This window comes from Nannobrachium achirus, assembly GCF_963921795.1.
Source record: "Nannobrachium achirus genome assembly, chromosome: 1".
NCBI lineage: Eukaryota > Metazoa > Chordata > Actinopteri > Myctophiformes > Myctophidae > Nannobrachium > Nannobrachium achirus.
Genome location: NC_137810.1, coordinates 60,875,641 through 60,887,546, shown reverse-complemented (window position 1 = coordinate 60,887,546; position 11,906 = coordinate 60,875,641). Strand labels below are relative to the sequence as shown.

At 41.8% G+C, this 11,906-nt stretch overlaps 1 protein-coding gene across 1 annotated transcript in view; it reads left to right on the top strand.

Annotated features, from left to right (window-relative positions):
• Nucleotides 1–7,972, top strand: part of LOC308289156 (cytosolic phospholipase A2-like) — a gene marked incomplete at its 3' end in the record, with an annotated part of 39,000 nt that extends 31,028 nt beyond the window's left edge. Inside the window, exons 17-19 of the mRNA XM_080730755.1 lie at nucleotides 1,305–1,476; nucleotides 7,526–7,683; nucleotides 7,904–7,972. Coding sequence (XP_080586881.1) covers nucleotides 1,305–1,476; nucleotides 7,526–7,683; nucleotides 7,904–7,972 — 399 coding nt within the window. The remainder of the gene's footprint in view (nucleotides 1–1,304; nucleotides 1,477–7,525; nucleotides 7,684–7,903) is intronic.
• Between the last annotated feature and the right edge of the window lie 3,934 nt (nucleotides 7,973–11,906).

Sequence of the window (11,906 nt, the reverse complement as noted above, 5' to 3'; positions counted from 1 at the left end):
TGTGTGTGTTTCAAAAGTAGCTATTTGAAAACGTGAAATGGGACGTTCTGTATTGAGTAGCCTACAGTACTTTTACTTTTGGTACTTTAAGTACATTTTGATGACAATACTTTTGTACTTTTATTCAAGTACATTGTGAATTCTGGGCTTTTAGCTATTTCTGTATTGCTGTATTGATTCTTTTACTCGAGTAAAGTACAAATAACTCAATGTACAGTACTTAAGTAAATGCATTTACAGTAGTTACTTTACGCCACTGTAGTGCTGCATCAATCAAAAAACCATTCACAGGTCTTAACGACCGAGTATCAACACAGCACGAACAACATAGGAATTCCACTGCCGGAGCATACATGAAAATGCTCCTTGTGTGACCTGTTGAGTATGAGTACTGTCAAGGAGCGAGAGTTTGTACGTTGTATTCATTCAGTAGCCTACATTCCGTTCACATCACAAGTCACAGCATTTGGTACTTGACTGAGAATGAACGATACTCCTTTCCTTCTTGTTCCCAGCCTGTCTGTCGGTCTTCGGTCTAGTTCAGTCACTCACTCCCTAGTCTCGCGTAGCCAGACAACTATTCCACAATCTCCGAATGCTATATAGAGTCTGGAACGGCAGCTCCTGAACGGCGAGTATCGGAAGTAGCCAGTGCTGCACTGAACTGTATATTCTTGTTATGAGTGTATAGGCAACATTTGAAAACATCATGGAAGTAACAGCAAACAACACCAAAGAAAGACGAAATAACGCCCCGAAAAATATTGAAAGGAGACATAACACTTCCAGTAGGACTTGTTATTGCTACTGCATGCACCAAGGGAGTGGGTGCGTCACATCCGCTTTATCCCGCACTCCTCGTTTCTATTTCCGTGCCCCAGACTGTATGCCGGGAGCATTTGCAAATCGTGTTATGCAACAGTCTGGCCACGCTAGACTACTCACTCCCAGTCCCCCAAACACAGTCCCGGCCTCCTCCATGACCGACACATCACTATCTTCCTCTCCCTTCTGCATCGCGAGCCTAGGGGGGCGTCAACCTTGTCCAAAACCTCAGCCGATTGAGCTCCTCGCCTATTGTACAAATGTAACCACAAGGACCCTATGCGCCCATTTGTTTACATTTGTACACTCTAGTCTTGACTTTATTAACACTGAGGATTTCACTGTGTATAATGTCATTATGTATAACTTTATAACCCCTTAATAAAGGGATTGGAGAACAGGTAAGTGAATTAGGAAGTGGTTAAAACGACAACCTTTTAGAGGAAACATTTTTTCAGTTTCTTAATTTTGCACCCTAGGAACTTAAGCTTGCAGAGGAGTGGGCTAAGAAGAACAAACTGCCCTTTCCCAAGATCGACGAGAAAGTTTATGACCGGGAAAAAGAATGCTACGTCTTCAAACAAAAGGATTGCCCCACCATCATCCACTTTGTGCTGGTCAACAGCAACTTTATGGAGTTCAAAGCCCCCGGTAAGTACATACGCATGTGGAGGTTTTCAAGCTCTTTTGTAGGATTACTAGAGGTTCGCGGCCCTTCGGAACGCTCACATCTAGAGTCCACGCCCGCTTCTTTACTAAAAAAACTTTTTTTTTTCAAAAAAGAAACGTTTTTTGAAAAAAAAAAAAGGTTCAAAAAAAAATAAAAAAAAAAATATTGTGGCGGAACTATTGTGCCGCAGCGCACGTTTCCGGTCGGACATATTTGACCGCCGGACGCACTTCCGGTTAAGAACTCCGTGTGCCACGTGATCAGTCCTAGCCAATTGGACTGCTTTGGGTCGTCTGTATGTCGAATGCACCGTTCTGTCAGTTTCAAATTGTAGATAGAGATAATGAGGCATGTTTACCATCACAGCATGCGAGGCATCACTTCCTCCAAGTACAACACTGGAATTCCACCATATTTGGTCATTTCCCGTTGTTTCACACATAGGCCTACTGTAGGAGAAAGTTGGGCCCCTTGTCTGCGTGACCCCAATAAATATCTCCCCTTAAAGCCACAATCTGTAGGAGAGAGATCTGAGTGTAAACTAACCTTTGGTGTTCGTTCACAACAGGCCGTTTGGTTTCCGCCTAAAGCGCGGAAACCACTAGAAGAAGCGGCGTCGCTTTGATTTTGTTCCCTCCGTTTGTTTCCCCAATCTCTATTAAAATGCTCGAGTAGCCTAGTGTAGTCTTTCCAGTCGCTACGAGTTGGACTAAAAGATGCATATACCAAACACATTTTTCAAAAGCAAAACTACTCCGCATCAAGGACTTTATTAGGTAGGGGGAAATCTCGCTTTTTCGACGTGTCAAATGTTCGACGGCCCGCAACTTCGACACGCCGATAGTTCGACTTAGGGTTCGCGAGATTTCGGCGCCGCTGTTTCGACGGCACGTTTTTTCGAAAAAACTGACGCCGGTCTTTCGACAGGGCGGCACGGTCTTTCGACTGGCCGGCACGGTCTTTCGACAAGGCTGCACGTATTTCGACAAAAAAAGAAAAAAAAAAAGTCTCTCTCACACACACGCTCACCGCTCCTAACCCAGCCTTACCTCCCCCGACCCTCCCTCTCTCTCTCTCTCTCTCTCTCTCTCTCTCTCTCTCTCTCTCTCTCTCTCTCTCAACATTACCTGAGGACGTGGGATAAAGTAATCTTTACGGGATAAGCAGGGCCGTGCTTAGGGCCTAGGAGGACCCAGGCAAACCCCAGTTTGAGGCCCCTGGGTCGGGACCCATGTGTGTGTGGGTTGCGGACCAATTTCTAGGAGTCGCAAGTAAATGCCTGTTTACATTTGGTTTCCTTTTAATTATTGTCTCCACCAGCCGAAGGCTGAGGGAGAGTATGTTTTCCCCTCCGTCCGTCCGTCCGTGCGTCCGTGCGTCCGTCCGTGCGTCCTCGCAGTTTGTGAACAGCTAATCTCAGTCACCGTTGGCCCGATCGCTGCCAAACTGAGCACACACACTCCCTGGATGCCAATCTAGAACCTCTGCCCCACATTTTTCAAATCAGCCTCATGGTGGCGCTATAACAGGCCGATTTGTGTGGCCTGGTTGTTACCAGCTAATCTCCGGCGCCGTTGGCCCCATCGCTGCCAAACTGAGCACACACACTCCCTGGATGCTAATTCAGAACCTCTGCCCCACATTTTTTAAATCAGCCTCATGGTGGCGCTATAACAGACCGATTTGTGTGGCCTGGTGGAGACCTGTGCTCGTTTGAAAATATTTTCAAATAATTAAGATATGAGAAAATAAATCATGAGTTTAATGCAAACTAGCATTTTTTCAAAAATAATTCCATATAAACAAAATAAGAAAAAGCAATTGTGCTTCACTCTCACATGAATTTTTATAGCTACAAGATAACATAATGGGAATATCAGAGTTATTACCTACAAATAACTAACTACCTTAATGATAATAAGAACAAGAATAACTTTTAAGTGCCTGTTTTGCAGTGGTTCTCAACCTTTGTCTCACAATAAATGCATGTAAAAGGATGTGTGTCCACAGGCAGCCTGTTAATTATATTTCAATTCATAGCTACTTCAATTATTGCCTTTATGCAGACAAATACATTTACTGCACCCAGCATTTAGCTTGTCAGAGTGGTCTTGTTGGAGTGCCTCTGTGCGGCTGCAGAGTTCATGTGCAACTTCTTCCAGATAGATTGATTGATTGATTGATTGATTGAAGACTATTAAAAGTACAGTTTCATGACAGTACAGTTCACTGGTACAAGCCAAGGTCAACTAAAAGGAGATCCTAGTAACCTTTTCGGCTTATTTACACAGGAAACCTTTATGTATCTCATATAACCTTGAATGACGGACGGATAGAACTCCATCATTTGCAAAAGGGGGACCCTGCGATTTTCACTTGCAGGGGGGGCCTGCGATTTTCAGGGACTATAGTCGATTAAATGGTTAATCGGTTATTCAATGAATTTATACATGCATATCAATACCTATTAGATATGTCACAGCAGGGCAGGTATGCATATCAATAGACCATTGTCTGAACCTGTTAACTCATGTAATGTATGTGTAAGTGCCGGCCACTTGACATCATTCAAATCCCCCCCCCCCCCCCCCCCCCCCCAAACACTGAATTACCAATGCAACTACTAGGTAGTCGATGGTTCCACAAGGTGCCCTTTTTTTCACTTGAGTACCCCCCCTTCAAAATGTCTCTGCACGCCCCTGCCTCTTAAAGTGATCCCTGACAAGTAAGCCATGTAGGCCTTAATATGTTATAATAACCCTCTTTAACCAAAATATACCATTTAAAACACTTACAATATATTCCTTTGAGAGAAAAAAAGTTATATTTTCAACCCATGGGGGGAGCCATTGCACTGTTCGTCGCATGCAGTGATGACGTAGAAGATACATTTTGGCTGGTCGGGCCCAGTAGGATGTTTTGCCGGGTTAGTAAAGTGTTTAATTCAACATCTAAAACTTGTTTACACCGCCATTTTAAATTGGCCCGTCCAGCCAAAATGTATCTTCTACGACCGTCATCACTACAATAATTGAGGTGTTTTTAATTATACATTGTAGTTATAGAGGACAATTATAATGTATTAAGGCATATTTGTCGTATTAGTCAGGGATCACTTTAAAGAGGGTTATTATAACATATTAAGGCCTACATGGCTTACTAGTCAGGGATCACTTTAAAGATGTATGTGACATCACAGAACACACATGAAGGAACTGCTTGGGTGATTAGGGCCATTGTTATCTGGTCTGCACCTTTGAGAGCCAAGCTCTTTTCAGATTCTAATGAGCTAATATGTCCAAAGCAATTGTTTCATGTTAACCCTCACTTCAACTGTTCTCTGTTCAACAGCTCAACGGGGGCCCATGCCCATGTTGGTTAAAAAAATTATAATAATCTCATGAGGCCCCCAGCCTGTGTGGGGCTGCCTATTTTGCCTGTATGGACTGCACGGCCCTGTTTAAGAGTAGCCTAATGAATGGCCACAGTCAGTGCGCAGCAGGCTCCACCAATCACTTAACTTACTTGTTAAAAGCAACATATTATTAAGACATGACAGTAATATGGGTGCAAAATGTACTAGCCCCATATAAACGTAAAATATACTCTCCTCCCTAGCTGTGGGCATATGCCATAGGCCTATATGCACATATTATGAACCTGCCGGTCTGTGTCCAATAGAAAGCTGCAGAGCATGGAGTTTTTTTTAAACAAGTACATGGTTACATGCGCAAAAATAACAGATTTACAAGCTATCAACACCGTCGGATATACAGGATGTTAGCTTGCAGATATGTTATTTTAAGCATGTGCCACCGCGCACACAGAGAGAGAGAGAGAGAGGAGAGAGAGAAAGCGAGGAGGCGAGAGACAGACAGACAGAGGATGCGCGAACACCCTGTGATAAGTTCTGTCGGGACAGTCTAGACTAGAGCATATTAAATAGGTTATTATAGGCCTAATCGGCGATCACTCACGTACTCCAGCTAATAAATCCACGGGGCTTCTAAATGGAGACCCTGCCTACAGTTCATGTTCATAGCCTTTTTACAAAATAATTCCCAATTTGGCATTGATTATATATCTACTTTCAGAGCGTTTGGTGTGTGTGTGTGTGTGTGTGTGTGTGTGTGTGTGTGTGTGTGTGTGTGTGTGTGTGTGTGTGTGTGCGCATTGCAACCCGGTCTCCACAGAAAATTGTGGTTTGTCTGTGCGTATGTGTGAGTGAGTGAGTGAGTGAGTGAGGGAGGGAGGGAGGGAGAGAGAGAGACGAGAGAGAAAGAAAGAGAGGGAGAGAGACAGAGACAGACAGACAGACAGACGGACAGACGGACAGACGGACGGACGGATAAAACACAGTAGGCCTATGTAGATAGGCAGAACAACAAATAGCCTAGAAACGATAGAAGGGTCGGGGGAGGGGAAGGCTGGGTTAGGAGCGGAGAGAGGGCGAGATCATTTAGCGACCTACAACCGGGTTGCTCGCTCCTACTGGAGGCTGGAGCGTTGGCACCATGTTTTTTCATTGTCGAAATACCGTGCTGCCTTGTCGAACTGTTGTTGTGTCGGACAGTTGTCGTGTCGAAACATTGCCGTCCTTTTTTTCGAAAAAGGGTGCCGTCGAAACAGCGGCGCCGAAATCTCGCGATCCCTAAGTCGAACTATCGGCGCGTCGAAATTGCGGGCCGACGAACAAATGACACGTCGAAATAGCGACACGCTCCCATTAGGTAGGCCCTAAAAGTATGTCCTTGAGCGCAGGGGAATTATTTTGGGTTAAAACTGATTCCGGTGGATAGTTCCGGCCAAATTTTGTGGTTTCCGCTCCAGACCGGTTACAAGCCCGAAAAGTGAAGTGATCCCAGACTAAGTGTAAATAGACCACACATCCATGAAGGTCCCTATTAGTTGGGGGCCTTAGGGAGATAAAATGGTAATTTCAAATGGTGCCCGAGTCAGCGACCTTCGGGGTCGCCACAGTGGCCGAAATCAAGTTAGGCTCCCATCGACTTTCTATACACTATACTACAGGAAGAAAAATAAATCTGCTTAAGTAGGATGCGAGAGGTCTAAGTAGGGGGTTGTCATGATTCTGAATCCATTGCAAGCATTTTTTTCTTTTGCAAAAAAAAACTTTCCTTGGGCTAAAAAACAGCCCCACAAAATTATGGTTTTGTGATGAAAACTGACGAGTCATTACTTTTCACAGTTTTGTTGGGGCCATTTTTAGCCCAAGGAATGTTTTTGTGCAAAACAAATTCTTGCAGTGGATTCAGAATCATGACAAACCCCTTGTTAGACCCCTCACATGCTACTTAAAGCAGATTAATTTTTCCACCTGTAGTATAGTGTATAGAAAGGCAATGGGAGCCCAACTTAATTTGGCCGATGTGGCACCCTGAAGGTCGCCGACTCGGGTGCCATAGCTAAATTATTAGAGCATGCCCTGGGCTACATCTGTGCACAAAAACCCTAAGGCCCCCGACTATAACCACTTTAAGGAGGGTACAGGATATACTACTTCTTCACATACAGGTCATCCACCAACATACTCCCTCTGTCTGTTTATGTATGTTACATAAAGCTGGGGTTTTTGCACTGCAAGAACTTTACACTACAGGAAGTCTGCCAAATAGGGGAAAAGGGTTGACATTATTTATGATGGAGTTACAAATTGTGCTTTCATTACACACCATACATTGAGACGTGATACCCTACTGGGTAGGCAGTGTGTCAATATTGCAACATAGCATCTGTTCGATGGCCCATTCTTTCGACACGGGTGAATGTTAACCTGGTGAAAAGCTAACCTGCCGACGCAGGTGAATGTTAACCGCTATGCCTAAACCTAGCTACTTTAGCTAAAGTAGCTAACCTGCCGACGCTCATAGTCGAAAGAATGACCCATCGAAAGAGCGAGATTTCCCGAGATGTTTTAACTGTCCTCCATTACTTCATGTCTTAACTGACCTCCATTACGTTAACTGACCGTCATTTCTTCTTATTTTATCTGACCTCCATTTCTCGCAGGAGTCCCAAGAGAGACACAGGAAGAGAAAGATGCTGGAGACTTTAACATCTTCGACGACCCTGAGAAGTCGTACTCCACCTTTAACTTCCAGTACAGCAGCAAGGCCTATACTCAGCTCCATGACCTGATGGAATTTAACACACTCAACAACTTAGAGGTCAGTTTTCTTTTCTTATAGTAACTTTAAAGATTTGTTTTTTTGGGGCTTTTATGCCTTTAGGACAGTTTGACAGGAAATGGGGGGAGAGATGCAAAGGTCGTCTGGATTGGAAATCGAGATTGTAGATCTGCTATTCTACTGCTGAAATGAAGGTTGAATTTAACTGCGTATTTTCACAGTATTATTCATTGTATTACATGATCATATGTGCCCCCAGATAATCAAAGAGGCCATCAAGGAGAACATTGTGTACCGGAAGGAGAACAGCCCAGAAAAAACTGATTAGGGTTGTGCTTGGTCTTCCTCCTCTGGCCCACCTTACCTTCATCACCACCAAGCGTGGGGTGGTTCAAAGTAGCTGACAGAGTACAGCATCTTGCAATGGGCCTGGTGTACAAGATACACCACACCACCAAGATACCCATGTACCTGACATAGACTAAGCCTCCATGTTTCCACCCCCCCCCCCCCCTTTTTTTCTCCCCTTTTTCTGCTTTTGTAATTGATGTTATCCTATGTGAAAATTATTGAAATTCTTTATTTAGGAATAACCCCTTGAGATGAACCATCTCGTTTTCAAGGAGCTCCGCTGGTTACAAAATACGCTTTTTTCACATTTAGACAAAAAATGTAAAGACAATTTGAGCAACATCAGACAAAACAAACAGAACAGTATACAAAACAGTAAACAAAACAGTAAACAAAACAAAACAAAACAAAACAAAACAAAATATAACATACACAACAAACAAAGCTCTGAGGGAGCTTTGAACATAAACGATTTTTTAGCAACTGATGTCGACACAGTCGGAAACTTCAAAATAAATCTGTGAACAATGTCTTAGCTGATGTGTGGTAGTCAAACGTTCGAAATATTGTTTTAGGTACTGTGGATAATGAAAATGATAACATTTAAAAATGAACTGCAGCCAGTGCTGCTGTCTTCTTGATGTGGGAGATGGTATATTGAGAGTTTCATACAGGGTGCAGTGGTGGGTCATATGGAGAATCAAGAGCAAATCTGCATAAACGGTTATAAACTGAGTTAAGTGGAAGAAGGTTTGTTTTGGGAGCCGTTTGATAGACCACATCAGCATAATCAAGAATTGGAAGTATGAGTTGTTGAACAAGTTTCTTTCTGACTGTATGTGTAAAGCATTGTTTGTTACGGTAGAGGACACCAGTGCTAAAGTTGATTTTCCTAATGATGTGATCAATATGACATTTAAATGATAGAACTGAATCAAGCCGGAGTCCAAGATATTTGATGTAAAGTACTATGTTCTATCCGTCTGTCTTTCAATGTTATTTGAGATACATAAAGTGGTACCTGTGTAAATAAGCTGTAAGTAAATCTTACTAGGATCTCCTTTTAGTTGACCTTCTACCAGTGATTACTGATTTGTGCTATCATGAAACTGTACTTTTTTATATTGCAAACTGCTAATAAACTCTTCAATCAATCAATCAAGCAAGCAAGCAAGCACATGTAACCATTAAAAGGTACTTTATTTTTTATTTGTATTTATTTATTTATTTATTTATTTATGTATTTATTATAATTCATTGGGGTTAACCTTGCATCACCATAGACTGTAAAAAAATATGGACGGTGGGACGGTTAAGTCCATATTTCTCATTGAAAACAATGCTGAAATTAACTCAACCTCATTCAGCCATCTCTACCATTTCGTTGAGGTGTTTGATGGCCAATAATATCCACCTGAGGGTGCAGTGACTTCACACACCATGCTTTCCAAGTCATGTGACACAGAGGAAATCTGACACAAGAAAAACACTCCTGACAGCTTGGCTCTCTCCTGCAGGAATTTCAAAGCTATAGGATACCATTTCTATAGCTATCAGTTAAAAATGTTACCCTATTAAATACACCTTTAACATTAACGACATGTCTACCATTTGGTAGAGGCTTATATTTTAATAACTGGGGGGTGTATTGTAAAAAGAAAAACAATTGATTGTTGTTATTAATGCCTAAAGGGACTAGAAAATGCAAAGAAATAATTTTTTGACAGCTTCTTTCTTGGTGCGAACTTCAAAGGGTTAATTGTTGTTGTTTATATGCTTGTTTTATTACAAGTTTTATAACCTGTTGTCTTTCTGTTATTAGGGGATTTTAACCAGTAGTGGGCTTAGAGGTAGTAGGGCTCCAGTGCAGGGCAGACTCACTGTAGGACCGCACAAATCTAGGTTTAGCTTGTCAAAGTAGATTGCTTGGTTTATGGGAACTAACGTGTTTACTGTATGAGTGTGTGTTTTATGTATGTTATTTCAAATAAATAGATAAAAGACACCATGGTTTCAATTTCTTAGTTTTAGGAAGCTTCTGAGTTGTGCCTAAACTCCCTGGCCTCCCTCTACCCTTCCAACTGGGGCTAATTAATTATGCTAGAAGGTGTGATTGGTTAAAAAAGTTGGACACAAATCATGAGGAAAAAATTATAACGACACATTGTTCTGGTGGCATTAGTCTCTCATAAGTTGTTACACAATCGGCCATTAGCCTTCATAATAAATAAATACCAAGTTGTGTATTTCTATAAGGCTTTTCCTGGCTGACAGGCCTATAAGACTAAATACATGATTGGCCTATTAACAAAAAACGATGTTTTAAAGTTTATATAATTATAGAGAATGTGTGTTTATCTCTCATTTTAATCGCTCTGGATTAAGAGCGTCTGCTAAATGCCTATATTGTACATTGTAAAATGTGTTTGTATAACATTGTATATTGTAAAATGCACGTTATGCCTTTTTTATACTCCTTTGTACAAAGAAAACCGATCTACAATATAACAGTGCATCACATAACCAGAGTAGAAGCATAAAAGTTGATGAGAACGCAGCAGGCTGATCTGAGACAGATCAGTGGTCCTGTGTAATCACAGGAGTACCAAAAGACACAAGTCTAGAAGAGATCAGAAAATAAATCAAGGGAGGCAAAGTGAGTGTTGAAAAAAGATTATCTACAAGATACCAGGGGGAAATAGTTGACAGTCTGTACTTCAGTTTGAAGGAGCCAAAATGGAGAAGGTTGTGATTGGATGCCTGAGTTACCCGGTCAGAGAATATGTTCCCAGGCCATTGAGGTTCTATAAATGCCAGAGATGTGTATATGTAGCAGGGCAATGTAGAGCAAAGCCCAGATGTGCAGGGGAACTTGAATATGGAAAATGCGAGGAAGAGGCTAAAGTGAAATGCTGTAATTGTGGGGGAGAACAACAGTGTGGCTTACAGAGGTTGTGAAGCACAGACTAAAGCAAAATGAAGTGCAAAACAAAGTGTCATATGCAGAGGCAATTAAACAAGCAAACAGACCACAAGGTGGTGCAGTTGCACAGGTAGTCGCTGGGGAAGCTCCTCCACAACCAGTTGCAAGGCCAAGAAATATAGTGTGCTCACATAAGTGTGCTGTGAATAAGGAAACATTAATAGTGGGTAAGGCTAACTTTGTATTCTTCATGGCAAAGGTTATAAATGTAATTTTGCAGCAAGCAACAAGAACTGAAAGAATCAAAACTATAGTGGATACAGCAGCGGAGTATCTAAACATAAAGGAGTTAAATGCAGATATGGTAAATGATGAGCTCAAGAACAGTATGCCTGTTCATGTTTAATATCATAGTCATGGTGTTCCTTATCCTACGTAGTGGAATGCCAGAAGCTTGATAGCAAACGGACAAGAATTTAAGAGATACATAGAACAATTAGAAGTTAAACCAGAAATGATCTGTGTGCAAGAAACTTGGATGAAAATAGGAATAAACAGCGGGCAGGGGGATGTGCTACATTTATTAAGGAAGGGATATCATATGTGCTTGAATTGAAATTGAAATAGACAGACAGACAGACAGACATACAGACAGACAGACAGACAGACAGACAGACAGACAGACAGACAGACAGACACAGACAGACAGACAGACAGAGATCTGTATGTACCACTGGCTGCTATATAAGCTGTCTGCACTACACCTCAAGCTGTAACAATCAATCAAACCTTTTCATTAAGTTCTCTGGTTCTGGTCTTATATTTTGTTTAAAAAGTAGGCTACATGCTATTCTTGTGTGACCCTTAATTTAGGTTTGTATTAATCCCAGGCTTAAAACAAGATTAAAATTACTTTATTTGAAGTGACATTTGACTAAAACCAAACCATTGATTACACATGGTTGTTTTAGATGAAAACTAACCTGTT